Genomic DNA, 23,453 nt, shown 5'->3' on the forward strand with positions numbered 1-23,453 from the left:
GCTATAGCAGAAATTAAGGAAAGACCATTGCAAATAGGGATATTTGAATTGTACGTCAATTACAAAGCTGAATTTGATTACATGTACCATCTTACCATGTCTTCCAACTGCTTGGTATTTAACTCCATTTACTTTCTCTCCTTTAAGCCTTCATAAAAGCAGTGATTTTTTTTTTCTTTTTTAAAAAGGAGGTGCCGATACTCATGTTGTTTTCCTCTCTCAGCCCAAGTCCTGAACGTCCAAGAGGTGTTGGTACTCCATTAAGAGATGCCAATACCTGTTCCAGTGCACACACACACACACCCTGAAAAAAGCCCTGCATAAAACTGGTGATGAGCTAAAACCATAGAAGACAAAACTTGCATCAACAAGGATAGCCGTCGGTTAATTATTTTCAAGAAACCTGGGATAAAGATGGCTTAGAAGGAGATACTATCAACATGTCAAACAAGGTAGTGATGGAAATCAGCCTTCTCTATCCCAGCAACAAGTGGTACCCTGGCCATGGTAGTGCTGATGACACTGGCTGTACCTTGACCATCTTTTCTATTTTTAAAAGTACAGCTCTCTGGATTGTGGGTGTCATGCTCAGGGCTTGGGGCGCCTATCCCAGGTGCTGGGGTAGTTCACCTGTTGGTCTAACAGGCACTCAGGAAACAGGTAGCGTAAGCCCAAAGTCAAGCCAGGGTTCAGAGCCAAGAGGTCAGTCTGAGAAGGGAGCATGCAAGCAGGAGTCCAAAGAACTATAGCCAGGGTCAGTAACCGATTCGAGACTCCAATAGAGGATCAGGCAGGACAGAGTCCTATATGGTTGTATTTACTGGCAAAGGCAGATTAAATGCAACATGTAAATGATATTGTGGAAATTTTTGGTTTTGGGTGATATAATACTTGTAACTATGTAGGCAGCTTAAATGCAACATGTAAATGATGTTATGGAAATTTTTGTTTTGGTGAGACAACACTTTGTAATTATACATTACTGTTTGGCACACCGGCTATGTTGAATGATGTATTTATATTTATTCTAGATTTACACGTGGCTTGTGAGGAAGCACATTGTGTGAAACGGGATTTGATTTTCAAGCCGGCAAACCTGTTGCCACCTCCCTCCAGGAGTTTGGGAATCCTTTACAACCCTCCGGTTGATCTTGTTTTACTGTTGTGCCTTATATTGAGTTCTGAAGAAGAGAACATTAAACTTTATTTTAAACTTCATTGCTTCACGTGGTCCTACTGATCGCCTTGTTTTATTCTGCTTGGGACCACGCACCCTTGGATTTGTTTTTCTGTTACTGTGAGGACAGAGTCCTAGGCAAGGGCATGGTCGGGTAGCAAGAATTCAGTCCAGAGACAGGCAAGGAGCAGGGTAGGGACACAGAGCTTCCAGGTGCGGAGCTGCTGGACACAGGGGACTGGTGAACGAAGTTGCTCCTTATATGCTCAGATCGGCATAAGAGGGCGAGGACCAGGTGTTTCCCCTTCACTTGACTGTAGCACCTCACCCTCGGAGCCCAGCTCCATCTGATGCTGAGCCTGCAGGCGTGCACTCCTACACCTTTCCCAAACAGCCTCCCTCACCCAAGCTTTCCGCCTTGCTGCTGGCTCAAGAGGCTTGGATCTCCAGGGCACCGGTTTCTCCTCTTCTCCATATGACCCCTTGCCCATGCCAGCTTCCACAGAGGGGCCTGGTTGCCAATCGCTTGACGGCTCCTCTGGCTCCTGCCAGCTTTGCTGGCTCATCCTCTGAGAACTTGCCAGCAGGCAGGGAGCCCAGCCGAGGCTGACCCATGACAGTGGGATTCTTCACTGTATGTGTGTGGTGCCCTCCAGTCATAGCTGACTTCTGGAGACCCCTGGCAAGGTTTTCATGGCAAAAGACTAACAGGGGGTTTGCCATTGCCTGCCTCTACAACCCTGGTCATTGGAGGTCTCCCATCCAATTGCTAACCGAAACTGACCCTGCTTAGCTTCTGAAATTTGATTAGATTAGATTAGAACACCTGGGCTTTCCAGATCAGAGCCTTCACTGTAGGAACTACAGTAAATGGTTGCCTTACAAGATCATCAATATTTTCTATGCCTTGACTAAACCTAGGCTACTCCTTCCCATTCAGGCTATTTTTCTATGGGAGCCTCCAGCATACAGTTAGAAATGTGTAGTTTTTCCTTCCTCTAGATGGAGCCAGTGTGCTTTTTCCTGTAGTGTTGAACTTTTTTTTTTGCCATTTAAAAGATCTTTGTAGTGACTGTCTTACCTTTCTTTTTTTGCAGAATTAATTGTAACTCATTTGTGGTAATAAATAAAGGTAGCTTTCCTTAAGGAAGTGCTTCTGAGCACTGACAAGACTTTAGTTCATTATGACGTTCTGGTAAGCCTTCAAGCTGAACATTAAACAAAAGGAATCAGGGCATGCAAGATCCATTCCTGTCAGGGGGGCGGCAGGGGGGGGGTAGTCTGCCCCCTGGTGATGCCAAAGAGGGCACTGGGTGCAGCTGCCAGCCCGAGGTGCGCATGGGCAGCAGGACAGGGGGCGCGCTTGCTGCGCACCCCCTGTCCTGCGGGGCAGGCAAAAGGCAGTGCGGGTGGCTGCAAGGCTGCCTGCGCCATTCGCCTGCCCCGTAGAACAGGGGGCGCGTGGCAAGCCACCCCCTGTCCTGTGGGGCAGGCGAATGGCGTGGGCGGCCTCCCAACCACTTGCACTGCCACCGCCAGCTCCGTAGCATGCGCCACCCTGCGTGATGATGTAATGGAAGTGACGTCATCATGCAGTGCCAGGAGCACCAGTCTTTGGTTGCCCTGGGTGCCGGCAACCATAGATCTGGCCCTGATTCCTGTAACTGGCAGGCAGCATGAAGCATCTGGATTGGGAAGGGTACAGATACTAGGAGCCTGCCTTTGCTTTATCAGCAGAACAATATCTTCTACCTGTGGTTTTAATCCAAGGAGTTTAAAAAACCAGAGTAGTATATTATCACGCCTGATCCTTTGACTAGAAAGTCAGATTCTGAGGGTCAGTATGTGATCTGCTCTGCCATATCAGAATTAAGCAGGCTGGTCACATTCCTCACTTTGGTGGCCAAACTCCCACCTATCTCTGTACCTGACACCACTCCATAGGGTGGAGGGAGAAAAATGAGGGGAGAGAAATGGTATCCATCGAGTTCGTCTGTTAAAATACAAGGAGTGTGTGTATGTGTCAGGGAACCCAAACTCAATTCGTTGAAAAAAGTCCCATCTAGTTCGGCCTTGAGGCACCTTGGAGGGTTGGGATGCAGGAACGCTTTTTCAGTGATTCTGATGAAGTTGTTGCAGCGAGTAGCTTTGAGTGTTAATCTTTATCCCTTATGATCTTTCCTGCGGAGCGCTGCAAGGCTTTATCCCACTACCGTACACCGCCACCAGACTCTGGCCAGAGGGATCAACAATACAGTTGCCAGATGAGGGCTGGCAAACTCTCAGGAAATGGGGGAGGGTGGGACTTGCCCAAATGGTGTTCACCAGTGCCACTTCTGGCTGCATAACTGGCTGAAATCACAACATTGTGGGATACTCTAGGATTCGCTCAAAACGCTGTCTTGAGTCAAGAGCTGGAATCCTACCGTATGTGTAATTAATGTAATTTTAATACATTTGCATTAAATTTCCACTTAAGTTTATTGCCTATAACCTTTAGCCATCACAAAGCATGTGTTTAATACAAAAGATAGTAGGCCACAAAGGCTGAACATGAACTCGTAGCGGGATACTATTTTTTTACTCTTCTAGACTAAACTAGAAGCAACTAAATTTTTGTTCATTACCTCAATGTATTCTTAAAGATCCATATTGATGATGTATAAGCTGCCAATTTAGTTACTTTTAGGAAAGGGGGGGACAGTCGTGGGGACAAGAGTCAGGGTATCTTTTATTCATCTTGGGACCTTTGGGGTATAAAATCCATCACGTTCACAGCATGTCTAGGCATTTCTGGTAATTTATTCAGTCTAAGATATGCTCATCATGATTTTTGTCTTGAGTTGTTCATTGCCTTAGTTTTCTGTCTGCTTGGGCTGTTCTTCCAATTTTTTTCAGTTGCTGTCTCACTGCATTATTTTTTGTTAAGGATCTTTGCTGATAGGCTGAATTGTTTTATCACATTTTATATTCCGCTTGCTGATTAACCGAAACCTTTCTCAAGGCCAAAATCCACCCAAGTCCCACTGCATCATTCTGTTTTACCAGGAATCTTTGGTCTGAAATTCAAATGTTTTTCTCATACTTCTGATTGACTGAATAGTTATTATATTTGTAATCCACCTTGAGTTTCAGCGAGAAAAATGGACTATAAATGAAACTAATAATAATATTGTAATTATCTTTTCTCTGGTGCCACCTGATCTCCAATGTAACCAATGTTATCTAATTATACAGCATAAAACTACTCTCAGATTCATAGTTGCAAAATTTCAAATGAAATTCATGTTTGAGTATAGCAATGTCTTGTGTAAAAAGAAGAAAAGATCCTGTAAGGGGCAACAATCTGTAGTTAGACAGGACTGCAGGAGAGTACCTTTTTCTAAAAGGGGTTTTCCGTATTTGTCTGCAGAATGCTATTTTTAGGCTTTCTTCTAGCTGTCTGTGTAAACTCTCTCAACTATCAAGGCAGCTAGTTTATTTTCTTCTCATTCCTATCCAGTTTGCTAGTTCTATTAATAAAGCTTTGTTAATCTTAATCACTTCAGTGTCCTGATGGCTGCGTAGGCATTCTGCCGACAACACAGAACACATTTTGACCAAACAGTTCTCTTCAGGTGCATCCAAGACTGTTTCCATACAAACTTATAGCCTGAATCCTGACTGGTGGAGTTGCCAAGTCCCCTTACCCTCCTGGTGGGAGGGATGAACCTAGCACTCACCTCTGTGAAGTCTTCACACAGACGCTCATCATGCAGGTTGTGGAAGTGCGCCTGTGTTTTGTGCGGCCTGATTCTTAAAGAATCATTCTGTTTGGGGCCCAAATCTGTCCAACATGAAGCGTGGGAACACTCCCATGGCCTGCACGACGACGTCACTTCTGGAAGTGATGCTGTCACGCCACACTCGGAGACCCGCTCCCACGTTGTCTCCTTCTGCAGGCCAGGTGAGTGGGGACAGAGGGAAGAGGCTGGGAGCCGGGGATCCCCGCCCCCACTGGGGGACTGGCGCTACTGACTAGTATTATTATAGATTTGCTGTCTGATTACTGAGAATGGATCTCTTGCTATCTGAGTGCTGGGAATGGTTTTGCCTAAAGTGACACCTGATGGGAATCAGGGCCTTTTAAATGAGTCGCCCAAAAATAAAAAGTCAACTTTTTATTTTTTAGGAAATTAGATCAGGCTTCCAGTGATAAGCATTACTGTCTGCAGAACACTGCCACCTTGACTGTAAACTGAAGTTTCCCACCGCGTGTTTTAATCAATGCAGACACATGCTGAGTCCGAAGTGTTTTAAAGTTAAAGTTTATTTTCAATAAAAGACCTCAAATTTATCTATATTTGTACATATACAAGAAACTGTCCAAAAATATTCACAAAACAAAAATAAATCTTTTTTAGAACAAACCTAGACACAAAAATACAATTGGGAGGGGTGGTTAAGATGGATGAACTTTATTGAAATAAATTAACTTAACGTTCTATAATGTAGTGCAGCCTCCCCAAAGCCATTTCAATGATGTTGCAGACGACACGTTGTGGGGAGAAGATGGCTGCTAGCTGCTGCTTTTAAATTCCCCATTCTCTGTTATTGAAAGCTTCGTCGGGGAGATTCCGTTCCGCGCCTGCATACTGTAATGATCTTTCACTTGTGTCAGCGCGCTCATCAGGCGGGTATTTGCTGATTCTAAAGAAAGGATCCTTTTTTCCTGCGAAGAAACACACAGCACAAGATCAGAAATGTCCAAGTTCTCTGCCCACGCCAATCAAGGTGGGTGGGGAGCCAGATTGCTCCCAGCCATTAGCAGCATGAGAGGTGATTGGCATCCCCCCTCCGGAGGTCTAGGTGAAAATCTAGCCAGGTGTTACGTGTACTTTGCTTGGGGCAACAAAATATCTCGAACTAGCCCTGATGTCGTTTCATTGTTACCCAATCTGCAACTCTCTATCTCAGGATGGTCACCGATACTTTAAGAAGGCCTGTCCACCCTCCTCCCCTCCCACCACTAATCCAACCAGCCTAGCGGATGCTCAATGGCACAATGGAATGAACCTGCCTCTTTCTGCTGTCCAGCTTGGTTTCTGTAGAAGCGGCCAGGCCAATTGGCTCTTATTGCAAGCTAATTTAGCAGTAGATCCCCTTGAAATGTTGAGGCAGAAGAGAGCAGTGAACTTCCTAGAGATTTAAGGGCTGGTTTGGGCACTCAGGAGAACAGAAAAAGGCAGAAAGCAAATGTGAGTGGATTCATTCTCGCGTGTAGCCAGTGTGTGCAGACAGGGATCTCTGGGGATGCTCTCCTGACAGAGGGCTTGCAGGATGCCATTGGTACACTGGAAATGATAACAGGAAGCAGATTACAGCAGTGCAAAGAGTGCAGCAGCAACAAAGGATAGAGGTGCAGGGAAAAGCAGCCAGAAGCTGGAAAGGAGTTATGTGATGGGGAGGGGGGGAGAGGAAGCACGCATGATGGAGGGAGGAGAGAAAGATGCCACTGACAAGACAGAAAAACCAAAGAGGGCACCTGGCACCTTAAACCCATTCCAGCTCAGAGAACTCCAGGACAGCAGAGCCTCCAAAAGTGCTCCCTTTCTGGCACTGATTCAGAAACTGGGGGACAGGGTGGGGGTGGGGAGGCTTCTGTGTCAAAAGAATGGCTGAACACATGAACTGCAGCCATGTAAGCCATTGGCACTGTACAGGTGGGAAATGAGAGCATGGAGCCACAGGGACCTTAAATAGATACATATTTTTTTTTTAAAAAAATGGCACCAGACAAGAAGGAAGTATACAGAGTGCAGGGCTGGTGGGGCTTTTAATGGGAAACCAGGGCTGCATTTCAGGATTCCTGCCTTGACACCAAACCTGATGCTTCATGTGACAGCTCTGCATGGCACAATGCAGAAGGGAAGGAGAAGGAAGGCACAGAGGGCTCAAAACGTGATGGAATGAATAAGTGGCTTCCCTCAGGAGAGGAAGGCCGAGACCCAGCAAAGTGCAGTGGGTGCTCCGTGATCTGGCCTCATGGGGTCTGCACAAGCCCTCTGGAGACAAAGGGGAGCTGCAGAGCAGAGGGATCATCCCCCAAAGGGGTGTGTTAACCAGTGGGGTGAGATTCCTCAGACAGTGATCGTGTGTAAGCATGCCCTTGACTGAATAGCTGCCAGCTCCCGTTTCCCTTGGTAGGGCTGCCGTGTGTCACTGGAGATTTGCATTTCAGTTTTTAACAGATGTATTTTTAAAAGCAAACTGTCCTCTTATATTGGCGTGTGGGATGCTAATTCAGTGGGCAGGTAGCTCTGCGTTGGTTTACGTTTCTCAGGATTTCCCCAGCCTCGTGCAGAGGCATCCCGGCCTGCTGTTTGGGAATGAGTGATCTAAATCAGGAACCTCAGAGAGCTGTTTGCTCATTCCAGAGATGCATTGGGAAAAAAAGGAAGTGAAAGTGACTTTGAGCACCCTCTCCGCCCATCTACTCTGATGCAGGAAGGTGTCTGTTACACTTCCCCAGCCCGTAACCAAGCGGAGAGGAAACGTGTCACTCAGTTCTTTGTTTCTTGCCACTCCCCTGGAAGAGCCAAAGAGGGTCTTGGCTCACTGACATCCTTGGAGAAGTGCTAGTCAATCATTAATGCCTATGCAGAATCAATAAGAAGTATGAACAGGGCACAGGTGGAATGTATTTGGGCACATTTATGTCTCATTGCTGCAGTCAGCTGGGCCGGGATGAGTATGAGACCATATTTCTTTAGGGTGTGATTTGTCTACCCACCTACAGATCATACATAAAGGAAGCCTGCCTAAGGTTACCTTTGCTCTTAATATTATAATATGCCTTGTACAGATTCCTTCTTCGCTTGCAGATTCCATGTTCTTTCTGCCAAAACATACCAGTTTTTTTTTATAAGAAGCATAATCTTTTTAATACTCTAAGCTTTCTAATACTCTAATGCTTCTGAGAATGCCTAACACTGAAAGGCCCACTAGAACCCAGAAACCTGAGTGAGGGTTGAGGTTTGATTATATTGAGATTCACTTTAAGCGTCTTTTGGATTCACAAAGGGGCCCCCAATTGTCTGGTCTGCAGTGGAATCAGTGGAAAACTGCTGTCGTTTCTGATGTCCACAGGCCATCCCCTAAATTAATCAATTTTTATTTTCCTACTTCAGTTTCAAATCAGACTAAGGGAATTCACATGATACTTAAAAAAAAAATCTAGATAGAATGGCAGTGCAATTCCACCTGCAAAGATGTTGTCGTTGAGATCTATGCACTAAATGCTCCTTTTAATCTTAAAATGGCTTTTGTTAGCATATGAAATATGGGTTTGTTTGGCCCTTTAGCTATTGTAGCTGTATGTGTGACAATCCAATTAAAAAAAATACCCACAAAAATCTTTATACAATAGGCATTATTTTTTGGGACATCATAGGCAAGGAGGCCTTGATAACCGCTTCTTGCTCAGAAAGTAAGTGCATTGGCCCTCCGAGGAGGTTCCCATAATGCATCTGGATGAGGTGCAGGGAGTGGCAGGAGCTGGAATGTGTGTGGAGGGGCAAAAGTGCCAGGCTGGGGCAGGGAGATGCTCAGCTAGAGAACTGATTGGGTGTTACTTGCCTGCTTGAATTATCTCATCCCCAATTAAGACCTGTAATTTAACACAGCGGAGATGTCACTTGCAACCACAAAACCCCAGAGCTTAGGGCACACTGACGTTCTTGGGAGGAAGAGTGGGAACATCTAGCCTCCCCCCACCTCCCCACCCAGCATAAGATCAGTAAGTGGGGAAAAAACACCAAGAACTTCACTAAGAGGCAAAAGTGTTGGGCACCTCAGCACAGGACGAGAAAGCAAAATCTACACAGCCCCCTTCCCATTTTCTAAAGCTCTCTCCTTTGAAGCCACTGAGGAGGACACAACGTAAGGGCAACCCGCTTCTCAGGGAACCCATCAGATCTTTGCTTTCCTCTACTCTGTTGCAAGGGCCTGCCATGCTTCCACACCACCAGATTCTCAGTTACTGGGGGAGAGCCCTGCAGATTCAATGAGGCCCCAATCCCGCAGGCTAGGTTCAAGCCAGGCATTTCTAGTTGATTTAAAGCACCGTGGAGCATGTATGAATAGGCAACCGATGAAGAAGCTCTGTCCTTTGTTAAATGATAGGTGAAGGCAGGAGAAATATAGCTGATGCTGAAGACGCCTAAGAACAAGATTACCCCACTGTGATAAATGCTAAATCAGTAGATTTCTATGCTCAGAGGGCAAGATCCAGTCCCGTCTCCCCTCTGCCTGCCCTGCTGTATGCAGCCCACAAGTATACAGGGAGAGATCAAAAGGGTAGCTTTAAAGACTCTTTTCTTCTGCCTGAACAAATGGGAGCAGCCCAGGGGGGAAGCAAAGGGAGTCAGAGCAAAGCCTTAAAAACCAACCCCAGAAAGGCAAGTCGGCGCACATGCAAGTGCCTGCAGACACCTCCCCCCTCTCCATGCCATCTGAGTCCAGTGCCAAAGGAGTACCACCGCTCCCAACAGGCATCATGCCAAGCCATGGCCAGTGGAAGCCACAAACTAAAGCACTCTCTATTTGCGCATCAGATGGCTCTCCGAAGCAGCAACTCAGAACCCTTGGCTCGGATCCCACGATGCTTGTATGTCAGGGGGGCACACGTTCTGACAATACATGCTTCAGACTGCCTAAGGCAAGAAGACCCACAGTGATGCCCAATGAGATGTTTCTGGAGTTGGGCATACACCAGGCACTACTTCCAATGATCTGCAGCTGTAGGGCAGACTAAGGCGGGGAGATGGTGCTGGCAGCATCCACAAGCAAGGACCAAAAAGAAAGAAAAACGTTCTGCTCCTTACCTGCGCTTCGATTATTTTCCTCTTTGTCTCGATGATATTTTCCATTTTTAAATGGTCTTTCTTTAACTCTGCTTCTACAGCCATTAGCCTAGGATAGGGAGCAAGAATTAAGAGGGGGGGAAATCTGACTGTGCCTTGGAGGCGGGGGGAGGGTTCAAAGAAAAGTGATAATCGGCCCAGCAATTGGCTCAAGAACAAAGCTATGTATTTAAAACATTTATTGGCCACAATAAATATAAATAAAATAATGATAAAATGATAAAAACAAAGCTTAAAGCATAGTTTGAGACTGCCAATAAAGCACAGAAGCCAAGTTAATTAAAAGCAGGCCTAAATAAAATCATCTTCAGCTGCCTGCTAGGTGCATCTCCCTGGGGATTCTGTTCCATAATTGTGGGGCTGCCACCAAAAAGGCCCTCTCTTGTGTGCTCACCCAGTGAGCTTCTTTAGCTGATGGGACAGTCAGGAGGGCCTCTTCCTGTGCTCTTAACCCTTGGGCATGAACATATTCCATTCTGTTCCACCATAACATTTTCTACTGGGTAAGTCCAACATTGTTCAAGCGCTTATGTTCTTCAGGCAGATAAACAGCACTTGAAGGACCTGGCATTATACTGAATCAGACTGTCGATCCATCAAAGTCTGTTCTATCTACTCGGACCAGTAGCAGCGTTTCAGGGTCTCAGGTAGAGACATCTTTCTCATCACTACTACCTGATCCTGAACTAGAGATGCCAAGGATTGAATGTGGGACTTTCTGCATGCCAAACAGATATTCTACTCAGCTATGGTCCCCCCTCCCAAGCACCTCCTCCAGTCCTGCTACTGATTCTGCATAACCCGTGAGTGAGTGATCTCAGGTCCTTTGAGCCAGACTCTCCATGTGCATAAAGATAACATTTCTTTGACAAGCTATTAACTATTTCATTTCACAAAGGAAATGTATCTTAAATGCTCAGGTTGCAAAAAAGCTCCTCCAACTCTGGCCAATGCTCCTCCCTCCCTTACCTGTTGATTATGGTCTTTATTTGAGCGTCCTTCTCCTCTTGCTGTTTCTGAAGACGCTCCTCGCTGTTGGCCAGCTTTTCTTGATAATTCACCAACAGCTGTTGCATTTTATTCTCTTGTGCAAAGAGGCGCTGTTCGTAGTGCTCCAGCCTGCTATTGGCTACTCTTAGCTGGTTTGTTAAATGGGCAATCTCTTGCTCATACTGCAGATGAGGTAGGGAGAGACAACAGTTAGTGTAGTCTGAGAGGTGTGTTGCTTTTTTCTAATAAGGCAAACAGGGCAAGAAAGTTCAAGGTGGGTAGCCATGTTTGTCTGTAGCCATAGAAAAGAGCAAGAGTCCATTAGCACCTATAAGACTAACAACATTTGTGGTAGGGTATGCACTTTCATGAGCCACAGCTCACTTCTTCAGTACCCTACCACAAGTTTTGTTAAGTCTTATAGATGCTACTGGATTCTTGCTCTTTTCTAGGGTAAGAAAGGATATGTAGAGTCACTCACTGTGGTCAACTTCAGGCAGAAACCAGATGAGAATCTACTGAGACTGAGAGGATAGGATTTAACCCCAAGTCTCTTAGCAGTCTCCATTCTCTTACCTTATATAGCCTAGAGTTCACATCTATATTACAGTAATTGGGTCTGCACAATAACAATGCCCCCAGGGCCTGGCTGCAAGTTAGCAGCTGGTAAGGGGAAAAGTACAGGGGACGAGTTATCGATCCCCCAAGCACAGAGCACTTCAGTGCTTAGAGATGTAAATGGCTCTGGACAAAGTGACAGGAAAGATTTACCAGCTAACTCCTCAGCTAGATTATCACAGGTAAGAAACAGAGACTGGGGAAGCCAGAAGGCTAGATTGTATTTCTTCCCTTTGGGTCAGGAAGATTGTAAATGATCTCCAGAGGGGATGAACTTCTAAAGGGGAGAAAGAAAAATTTCTGGACTCCAGGGAGAAGCTCTCCCTTCTCTTTGTCTCTTATCTCTTGGGTTTTGGCCTTCTGTTTTTCTGTGCTCAAACCAAGGAGGAGTAAGGTTTTACAACCTGAGGAGTTAGCCATGTTAGTCTGCAGTTGCAAAATAGTAAAGAGTCCAGTAGCACCTTTAAGACTAATCAACTTTACTGTAGCATAAGCTTTCGAGAGTCAAAGCTCTGGTTGTTGTGGGTTTTCTGGGCTGTATTGCTGTGGTCTTGGCATTGTAGTTCCTGATGTTTTGCCAGCAGCTGTGGCTGGCATCTTCAGAGGTGTAGCACCAAAAGACAGAGATCTCTCAGTGTCACAGTGTGGAAAAGACGTTGGCAGGTCATTTATATCTACTCAGGAGGGGTGGGTTGAGCTGAGTCATCCTGTAAGAGTTTCCCAGGGTGTGGAATGCTAATGGAGGGAGGCTTCACTGTATCCTGAGGAGGTTCTTTTGCATATGGATTCGTGCTTGATGTGCTAATCTTCTCTGCAGGGCTATTGTTGGGTATAGAGTGATTTGTTAGCCTGGAGTTTTTCAGAACTGGAAACCATGCTCTATTCATTCTTAAGGTCTCTTCTTTCCTGTTGAAGTTTTGCTTATGCTTGTGAGTTTCAATGGCTTCCCTGTGCAGTCTGACAAAGTATTTGGAAGTGTTGTCCAGTATTTTGGTGTCCTGGAATAAGATACTGTGCCCTGTTTGAGTTAGGCTATGTTCAGCCACTGCTGATTTTTCAGGTTGTCCAAGTCTGCAGTGTCTTTCATGTTCTTTTATTCTTGTCTGGATGCTACGCTTTGTGGTCCCAATGTAAACTTGTCCACAGCTGCAGGGTATACGGTATACTCCTGCAGAGGTGAGGGGGTCTCTACTGTCTTTTGCTGATCGTAGCATCTGTTGTATTTTTCTGGTGGGTCTGAATACTGCTTGAAGGTTATGCTTTTTCATAAGCTTTCCCATCTGATCAGTGATTCCTTTGATGTATGGCAAAAACACTTTTCCTGTAGGAGACTGTTTTTCTTTAGTTGTTTGATTTATCCTGGGTTTAATTGCTCCTCGGATTTCATTTCTGGAGTAGCCATTTGCCTGAAGTGCATGGTTTAGATGATTAATTTCCTCATTGAGAAAGTGCGGCTCACATATCCGCCTTGCACGGTCTACTAATGTTTTCATTATGCTTCTTTTCTGTCGGGGGTGGTGATTGGAGTTTTTGTGTAAGTACCGATCAGTGTGAGTTGGTTTCCTGTAGACCTTGTGACCTAACTGAAAGTTTGCTTTGCGGATGACCCAGGTATCCAGAAATGGGAGTTTTCCCTCGATTTCTTTCTCCATTGTGAATTGTATGTTCAGGTGGATGTTGTTGAGATGATTCAAAAACTCCATCAATTCTTCCTCCCCATGGCTCCAAATGATAAATGTATCATCCACAAACCGGAACCAGACACTAGGTTTGTGGGGTGCTGATTCTAGAGCTGTTTTTTCAAAATGTTCCAAGTAGACGTTTGCTATAACTGGCTGAGAGAGCTCCCCATGGCCACCCCATCCATCTGTTCATAGAATTCGTTATCCCATTGGAAGTAACTGGTTGTCAGACAATGGTGGAATAAGGCTGTTACATCCTCTGGAAAAATCTGATTAATAAGTGCAATAGTGTCTTTTACTGGAAACTTAGTAAACAGGGATACAACATCAAAACTGACAAGTATGTCCTGTGGATTGAGTTTCAGAGAACTGATTTTGTTGATGAAATGTGCTGAATCTTTGATGTAAGACGTGGTTTTCCCGATGTGGTCCTGCAGGAAATCAGCCAGATGTCTAGCTAATTCATATGTCGGTGAACCAATGGCACTCATGATGGGTCGGAATGGGACTGAATCCTTATGTATTTTAGGGAGTCCATATAGTTTAGGTGGCTGTGCTTCTGTCTTGCATAGTTTTCTGTGCGTGTCGGGATGTAGTGAGGAATTCTTGATCAGCGCATTTGTTAGCCTGGTGATTTTGCAGGTGGTTTTGCATAGAGTATGGTTTCCAGTTCTGAAAAACACCAGGCTAACAAAACACTCTATACCCGACAATAGCCCTACAGAGAAGATTAGTACATCAAGCACCAATCCATATGCAAAAGAACCTCCTCAGGATACAGTGAAGCCTCCCTCCATTAGCATTCCACACCCTGGGAAACTCTTACAGGATGACTCAGCTCAACCCCACCCCTCCTGAGTAGATATAAATGACCTGCCAACATCTTTTCCACACTGTGACACTGAGAGATCTCTGTCTTTTGGTGCTACACCTCTGAAGATGCCAGCCACAGCTGCTGGCAAAACGTCAGGAACTACAATGCCAAGACCACGGCAATATAGGCCAGAAAACCCACAACAACCATCGTTCTCCAGCCGTGACAGCCTTCGACAATAAGTCAAAGCTCTCTTCGTCAGATGCATATTTTACAACAGGACTCTACCTTGACCACATGTTCAGAAGCAATGGCGGAAATTCCCAAACTCTGATAACTAAGATAATGGAGGAGTTGTAAATGCTGCAACCTTAAGAGTAACTATCCTATCCTAATTCAACATTATTTAGGATAACCATAAAGATAGCGTTTAGTGGGTTGCATGCTTATACTGTTTCATTTTATCCTTGATCAGCCAGATGCTTGTACAGACCATGTGTATACTTTTTTATTCGTTTATTACATTTTCATATATGCTAGATAACCTAATTAGTTATAGTGTGGGTTAAGAGAAGCCTGATCTCTGAACCCACACTATAACTAATTAGGTCTTGCTTTCCATAGAATGGTAAAGGGGAGGGGCAGCAGCTGAGCTTGCCATCTCTAAAGTGCAAAGTTGCGAAAGTGCAGTTAGCTAGTATGAGTGGAGAGGAAAAACGGCAAACAGGCACAGCTTTTAAATGGAGTAGAGTGTGCTATAAATCCTAAATCCTTTCAGCAGGAGATATTCTTCCAGATTAGTTGGTGGCAGAGGAAAATACCCAAAGAGAAGTCGGTAAACCAGGAGTCAACGGGAAAAGTGCCTCACCAGGTGAAGACACGCAATGGTGCATGACTTTCCGAGGTTCCACATGAAGGAGGGAAGGGGGTTTGCGAGACTGTTTCCTCACATAGCCAGTGATGAAAGAGCCCCAAACTTACTTTTAATCTCTATTCAAATACTAGAAATAAGCAGTCTATACTTGGCAGCGGAGCAGCTGTTATTGGGCATTCATGTTAGTGTATGTTATTCCAAACACTGAATAGCCAGGGTTCTCTCTCTCTTTTTTTTGCATAGTGTTTTAAACCGCATGACTGTCAATGGCCTTGATGCATTCCAGTTACAGCCCCAGGACCTCAGATTATGAACTCATTAGGCAGACTGCAGACACCACATTTTTTTCTCAGATTCCCCCATCTGCAGCCCTTGAAGGATCTTTTTAAAGATCTAAGGATGCTCCCTTGGGAGTATAGGAGACACGGTGCCTGGCTTTACCACAACACTGCTGCGTGGGCCTGCCAGGGCGCAACGGGGTTGGAGAAATCTGCTGGAGGCAAAATGAGGCAGCACTGCCAAAGCACATCCATTAAGAAAAGAGAGAACGGGGCTGGGGCTACTCCTAGGTGCTCAGGGAGGGGCAGCCCTCCAGGATGGTGGCTGTCCTGGAATGTTCCTGTTGACTTAATGGCCAATCTGCCCCTGGAACGTGTGTTGTAAGGCCAGTTCATAGCAGTGGCTGTTACCTTTTCAGCATGCTTTGCCTCTTCTTGGTCACCATCGTATTGGCCATTGTTGAGGACCCAGGCAGCTGTCCTTTCCACCGGTGACAATGTGGCAGTATCTACTGGGGACTGAATCTACAAGCAGAGCAAGAGAGAGATCTAGGTCATTCCACCCACTGGCTAACCTACCATGTCTAACGTGTATGAGGGAAATTCGGGGCCAGACTTAATTATGTAGTTTCTTTATTTGGATGTTGCTAAAGGAAATTCCACATAAGTATTAAATATGAATGACTGCTTATCTGTCTATGCTGGACTTTTCTTTCCCACTGATTTGGGTACACTGTACTCAACAAGGACAACCTAGAGGTCACAAAGAAAAAGTGACCCAACAGGGATTTTTATTTGTTATGCTTCTGCAAGCGAGACTATCCCATTTTGGGAGAGCTAGTGTGGTTTAGAGTGACAAACCAGAATCTGGGAAACCCTGATTGAAATCCTTGTTCTGCCACTGAAGCTCGCTGGGTAACCTTAGGCCAGTCACTCTCTGTGTTGCTGTGAGGATACAACAGAGAGGTGAATGTAAGCTGTCTTGGGTCCCCACGGGGCATGGAAGTGTAACTATCTAACTAAAAAATGAATAAGGCAGCTGCAACACTTTTGAACACTGTGGCAGAACACACACACACAAAAGAAGCCTGAAAGGGGATGATCAGAGCTGTTGAATCGAGATGAAAGGGGCTGCATCACGGCAGGCCGTTTAAGAATCCAAGAACTGCTTTGCCGGCAAGGCTGGAACAATCCTGTGTCTAAAGGAGGATGGTTCAGATGGGTGACTGGGTGGGTCTGCAGAAGAACAGCCGGGTCTGAGTCCAGTCGGCCTTTAGAGACCAACATGTTAAGTGAGTTGCCCAGGGTGCAGCTTTAAGGGGTGCCAAATTAGACAGAATTTCTCTCTCTCTCTCTCTCTCTCCACACACATGGACACACATGATTGAATGTGGGAAGGCACCAAAGTTCTAGTTCTGTTAAGGCACCAAAAACCTTTGGGCTAGCCCTGTTTGCTGGATCAAACCAAGTTCTACCCAGTCCTGCATTCTAACAAGAGAAACTATCCCCACATACTTGTCTAAATGCAAAATGACGCACAATGCTGCAGTTCCGTGATGGGAATCCCAAGTATATTACTTGGTCCTAAAAAGCAGCTATATGAGTGTGTGTGTGTGTGTGTGTTGGGGGGAAATACCAAAACTAGATTAAGGCCATGGCATGGGTTGGGGCAAGAGTTAGCTCTTCCCCTGATGCTTTCCCCAGTTGAAAATGTCAACTCCCCAGTAGGGGAAGAAATAGCTACAATACTGGCAGCTGCCTTTTGTCTTTATCAGACCTCGGGGCAGTGCAGGGGCAGAGACCATGGTCCCAGGCCAGATTCGCGCCCCACCCCAAGCTGCTTGTAGGGCCAATTGATCTGTCCAGTATTTCAGTCATGGAACTCCAGCAGCTCACATTGTTTGACTCTTAATCACTTAGCAAACTTAGAGGGCCATCCAAAGCAGAATCACACCCTTCTAAATTGATGGATTTCCAATCCTTACTGTTAATTTGTTTGAGACTTACAAACTGCGAGCAGCCCTATCTACTAAGTGCATACTAAGCAATGGGGCAATGTAGATCAAAAGGGGTGGGGGAGAAAGGCCGCTGAAAATTTTTGTTCCTCTTCCTTAAACTAATCTCCAGCGTTCCTAATATAGGGACCAACATACTTTTCTTTTTTTCTAGTCCTTGGCTTACAATGGGCACATAAATTTTGACTAATGCCAGAGACAAATCTTAGTATCTGCTGTTTTCAGAAGGAGTCAGCCACTGCTTTTTTAAAAACCTGCATGCAATCCAGAATCTTTCTTTGCAAACTAACTGATTCTGCAAAGAGATTTCAGATTCATCCTCTGACTGCCATGCCTTGCAGATGGGGACTTCCAGCAAACTCTTTGCCACCAACTCCCCCTCCCCTTTCCCCCTTCTCTTTCTTCTGTCTTCTCGTTCTCTTTCTTTGAAATAAGTCCAGCTAAGAAAGAGTTTTGTGATCTGAAAGCTAGCTCACTACCTGCGTCTTTTAGGTGGGCTTTCATAAAGGTATGGCTAGCACTGCATTTTCTATTTGTTCCTCTCCCACTCACGTGATAGATACACAGGGCACAAACTGACCTCTTGAAGCCCAGTAAAGGGCTCTCCTCTGTTCTCAGAAACAAGTAGCAATTAATAAGAAACTGGGAATTTCACAACCATCCACACCCACAGACCAATACCAAAGGGAAAAAAAAACGGGCCACATTTTCTTAGGGGGAAAATTCCACAGCATAATTTGCAATTAAAAATATGCAGTGGCATTTGCTGAAATGCTTCACTCAAGAACCACAGACTCTCAGAAGCGTGGTGGCTTTTACCGGCCCTGGAACAAGCTACTAGTTGAGTTGAAAAAATGGAATGGAAATCTGAGCAGGCATTTCTAAATTATTTGCATGCACTGCGCAGGCCAACTGCACTGATCTAGCCGCAGGGACTCCACAAAAAAAGAGGAGAGAAAAAGCAGCACCCAAAACACTTCGGGTCCACCACCACCGTTTTCAGGCGAGCTTCTTGCACAAAGCAGAAGAAAAAAGCAAAAAAGGCTTCTTGTGGCAACTTAAACAATCGTAGCAAAAACTTTTATGGGTAGTGGGGATTTAGTCCATGAAAGCTTATGCTACTATAAAACTGTTAGGTCTTAAGGTAACGACAAAGCTCCTTTTGTTTTAACTGCAACAGATTAATGTATCTAGCCGTGCCATGGGAATTTATTAACATCTGGGAAACTGCAGAAATACAGCCATGCAAGGGGACTGCCAACCAGTTAAACCTATAGAAAGGAGAGGTTCTTTTAAATGTGCTTTCATCACAAAAGCTAGATCTGTCAGTACAGTTGCTGACCAGGTGTGGCATCTGGACATCTCCTGGAACTACAACTGATCTCCAGACTACGAGGATGTTCTCCCGGAGAATAAGGCAGCTTTGGAAGCAGAGTGTCTGGCATTATTCTTGCTGAGCTCCCTCCCCATCTCAAACTTCATCCTCCCCAGGTTCTACCCCCAAATCTCTAGGAACTTCCCAGCTCAGAGATGGCAGCCCTACCCGTCAGTGATAAAAAGTAATTACTACTTATAAAGACCTCCCCTCCACACTGCCCTAAAAAAGCAAACTGGTTATGCATTTCTATGTTCTGCTCTACTGCCTTTGAGTAGGTACTTATTTATTTTATAAGCATTTCCAGTAACATACCCCTAAGGAGACAAACACACCTGAGGAGGAGGTTCTGATAAGATAGGCCTTTATACCGACAAAACTGTAAACATGACACACGTGACTCTCCCTAAGGGCAGAGGAGAGAGGAGCCACGCATCAGATGAGCAACTGATGGACTTCCAAAGGGCAAATTCACATTATATTGGTCTACAGAGCTCTCATCACTACTGATTCAAATGTCCACTTTCCTAGACATAGTCAATTGCAATAACTTAGCAATAAGTGAGACAAAACCCATCTACCCCATGGTAATATATGATATACAAGCATTCTCATCGGTTTGGAATCAATTTTTTTAGCATTAACAAGAATGCCTGAAAATAGGGCACGACCCAGAACGTCGTGCCACGTTGCGGGGAAAACTCGAAATATCGCGTTTTCTCACGCGGGTTTTGCGCGATGTCACGCGACGTGATATTTCGCGTTTTCCCCAGGGGAAACAGAGCCCGTGGGGATGGGCGATATATAAATTGAAATATAAATAAAATTTTAAAAAGTGGCACGACGTTCCGGGTCCAGGTAAGTCATCTGGAAACGGCCCAGGTATAGCTGACTCAGTTTACAATATGCATCCACTGAGCTCCTACAGCAGTTGAATCCTTTGCACAGGTAATCATCAACAACCATTGCAACAATCCTGTAAATGGAGTCCTTATTATCCACCCCCATACTGCAGACAGAACTGAAGAGAATGACTGGCCTAAGGCTATCTACTAAGCTCATGGTAGAGGATCAATGTGGATTGGTGATCTCCTTGTTCAGAGTATACTTGTAGTCTCTTAGCTACACTAGAGCTCTCCTCCTGTTGCAAAACATGCATTTTGAGAAGTATTTATGACTGATGAGTGACTGCTGGCTTTTAAAAGAATAGTAGATTCCCCATCCACAGTAATGTCCATTAAATTTTCTCATGTATGGCCTTTAAAAAAAAAACATAAAATGGACAGATTTGTAGACACATGCTTATTTAAAAACACTTGCAAGGCAAACTAGTCATCATGATTTGAGTCCTGCGGCATCTTAGAAACCCACAAGATTTCCAGGGTGTAAGCTTTGCAGTTAAGGACTCCCTTCTTCAGACACGAGTAGGAATGGAGATCCCTGAGCCTTTATATCCCAGCCAAAAGGCAGGTTGGGTGTTACAAGGGAGGGCATTAGGATGGAAAAGTATACTGCAGCTTGACTAGATGGGAGGGGTGTAGCAAAAGAAGATGGCAGGATGTAAAGGTACAATGTAGCTTAATTAGAGCAGAAATTAGCAGCTGTAGTGAGATAAGAATCCTAAGACTCTATCCAGCCCAGAGAAGTGGGGTCCAGGATCCGTTGTTCTGAGTTTGTGAATGAACTCTATTTCAGCAATCTCACGTGATGATCTCCCCATGAAGTTTCTTTCTATATAACTGATATAACTGGTGTACTTAGATTAAGTGATTGTCCTGTTGGAGTAAATATGGAGACAGAGTTGGCATCTTGGTTTATTGCAGGCTCTGTTCCCAGAATCAATGTCAGTGCTGGGAAGTACATTAGCATGAGTGGGCAAGAAAAGGTTTGCCTCACAATTCTTGTGAGAGAAGAGTATCATTATCCAGTATAGGTTGTAAGTTGTGTGATGATGCATTGCACTGGTTTGAGCCGAGCACTGTAAGCAACCACCACTTGTGTTCTATAGTTGTTTTTTTGGGGCCTATCTTGTAGCAGGTTATCGCTTGATTTGTCCATCTGTTTCCTTACTACATCAGGTGGGTCTTTTAATTCCAGAAATGCCTGTTGTAGATCCTGCAGGTGAGAATCTGTCAGAGGGATTGGAGCAGACACAGTTGTAGCATAGAGCTTGGCTGTAGACGGCAGATTGTTTGATGTGTTTAGGATGGTGACTGGAGATGTGCAGATATGTTTCCCTAACTATAGGTTTCTAGTATAAGGCAGCTCTTAAGCATCTGCCATACTTTTATACCGTGGGGTCTAGAAAAGGTACTTCTTATGCGGACTGATCCATAGTCAGGTTGATGGTGGGAACTGCTGAAAGCCTATTGAAATTACTCCAGTGTTTCTTTCCCATGTGCTCAGATGATAAAAATGTCATCAATGAGAGATGTTAGCAGGTCAGCACTGAGGAAGTGCCATTCCAACTCAGCCATGAAAATGTTGGTATATTGCAGTGCCATGAGAGTGTCCATATACTGTTGATCGAAGGAATAAATCTTCACCAAATCCGAAGTAGTTGTGGGTGAGGACAAACTGGCAGAGCTTGGTAGCAAGGTCAGTTGTGGTGTTGTCAGTGATGGTGTTCCTAGTGGCTTGTAGTTCATCTCTGTGGGGGATGCTGGTATATAGAGACTCCACATTCATGCTGGCCAAAACAGCATTACCTGGAAGATTGTCAACAGATTGTACTTTTCTCAGGAAGTCTATGGAGTCTGGCACAGAACTGGGGCTATTGATGGCATAGGGTTTGACAAGAGAGTCCATGTACCCAGACTCCCCAACAGTGATGGTGCCTATGCCAGAGACAGTACAATGTCCTGGGTTGCCAGGCTTCTGTATTTTGGGCAGAAGATAGAGTTTGGTTGAGGTTCCTGTGATGTGTCCATATAAATTTGTTCCTGGATATGTGTGGGTAATTCCTTTAAACTCCTGTTAGTTCTCTTTGGTATTCCTGAGTTGAGTCAAAGGTGAGTTGTTCGCAGGGGTGTGCAATTCGGGTTTCCAGTTTGGGTAAAATACCCGAATCAGACCCAACTTGCAAAGATTCGGGACTTCCGAATTGGGCCCAGCAGGCTGGGCTTGATTCGGAAACCCCAAATCAAAGCTTCCCGCAGCAATTGATATTGCTTCGGGAAGCTTCGGGTCAAGGGTTTAAAATGCCCCCTTTCCTTGTCCCTGCAAAGCAGCAGGGAAAGGGTCATTTAAACCCCGGATCAGCTGTTTGATGGTGAAATCCCTGCCAAACATCTGATCCAAGGGGGGAGGCAAATGCCCTTGGCTTTTTCACCCAAGCGGAGGGAGGAAGAGGAAACTCCCTCTGCCTCCCTCCCATTGTATGAAATAGCCAGCCTGGATACTTTCAAAGCTCAGAGCAGTGCTGAAAAGCCCTGCTCAGAGCTTTGAAAAACTCCAAGCCGGCTATTTCATCCAATGGGAGGGAGGCAGAGGGAGCTCCCTCCCATTGGGTGAAATTGCTGGCTTGGAGTTTTTCAAAGCTCAGAGCAGAGCTTTTCAGTGCTGCTCTGAGCTTTGAAAGTATCCAGGCTGGCTATTTCATCTCCCACAACACATCACCCACACTGAAACAAGTGCTATAAATGCTATATACTTTAGAACTGCATCTGTTCCAAACCTACTGACAGAGTCTCACCTGTAGGATCTACAACAGACGTCTCTGGAGTTACAAAACTCACCTGAGAAGAAACAGATTGAAACAGAAAGAAACAGATTGACAAACTAAGGGATAACCCCCTACAAGACAGGCTCAAATGAAACAACTATAGAACACTACTGGTGGTCACATACAGCACTCTTCTCTCACAAGCATTAGAAGGTTTCTTGCCCACAGACTAACATCAAACAACTTTTCACTCATAATAATGTATTTCCTAGCACTGGCACAGACTCTGGGACCAGAGCCTACAATAAACCAAGATGCCAACTCTGTCCCCACTGCTGAGCTAAAAGTGGCTGTCCTCAAACAGAAACTTCAAGACAAGATTACAGTTTGAGACTGTTGAAATGGAGTTCATTTAAAAATTCAGAAGAATGGACCCTGGACTCCCTCACCCCCCTCCCAGGGCTGAATAGGGATTTAGGATTATTATCACACTAATGCCAATTTCTGCTCTAATCAAGCAGCATTGTAACATTGTACCTTTATGTCCTGCCATCTTCCTTTAATTTAATTTAATTTACTATATTTACATTCTGCCCTCCCCGCTTTGCTACACCCCTCCCATCTAATCAAGCTGCATTGTACCTTTCTATTCTGATGACCTCCTTTGAAACACCCCACCCACCTTTTGGCTGGGATATAAAAGCTCAGGGTTCTCCATTCCTAATACCTGAAGAAGGGAGCTCTGACTCTTGAAAGCATACACCCTGAAAATCTTGTTAGTCTCTAAGGTGCCACTGGACTGAAATCCTACTGTTCTATTGCAGACCAACACAACTACCTACCTAGAACTATAGCCACCATGGATTCAAATGCAAATCTCAAACTACGCCTACAGTTTCTGTGCCAGTAGGAACTGTTTTTTAACCAATTACTTCTCAAGTCAAGCCTCAAAGTCTAAGATAGCACCAATCAAACGTTTGGAGGACCCTTCCCTAGGTACCTAGGAGCAATTTGGCCTCCATTAAGTATGTTAGGGATCAGATAGCACAGCAGGATTAGAGTG

General features: G+C 45.0%; 1 protein-coding gene across 6 annotated transcripts in view; it reads right to left on the reverse strand.

Moving 5' to 3' along the window:
* Window positions 1–5,468: 5,468 nt before the first annotated feature.
* The window catches only part of RASAL2 (RAS protein activator like 2), a 271,541-nt gene continuing 253,556 nt past the window's right edge, over window positions 5,469–23,453 (reverse strand). For 3 of the 6 annotated variants that reach the window (XM_054980117.1, XM_054980116.1, XM_054980120.1), the window contains 5 exons: window positions 15,748–15,861; window positions 11,050–11,252; window positions 10,042–10,129; window positions 7,988–8,054; window positions 5,469–5,888 (listed from right to left, as the gene is read on the reverse strand). In XM_054980117.1, the coding sequence (XP_054836092.1) occupies window positions 5,749–5,888; window positions 7,988–8,054; window positions 10,042–10,129; window positions 11,050–11,252; window positions 15,748–15,861 (612 nt within the window). In that variant the 3' untranslated portion in view covers window positions 5,469–5,748. The remainder of the gene's footprint in view (window positions 5,889–7,987; window positions 8,055–10,041; window positions 10,130–11,049; window positions 11,253–15,747; window positions 15,862–23,453) is intronic. The other 3 variants (XM_054980121.1, XM_054980118.1, XM_054980119.1) reach the window with 2 other exon arrangements.

This window comes from Eublepharis macularius, chromosome 5 (genome assembly GCF_028583425.1).
Source record: "Eublepharis macularius isolate TG4126 chromosome 5, MPM_Emac_v1.0, whole genome shotgun sequence".
NCBI lineage: Eukaryota > Metazoa > Chordata > Lepidosauria > Squamata > Eublepharidae > Eublepharis > Eublepharis macularius.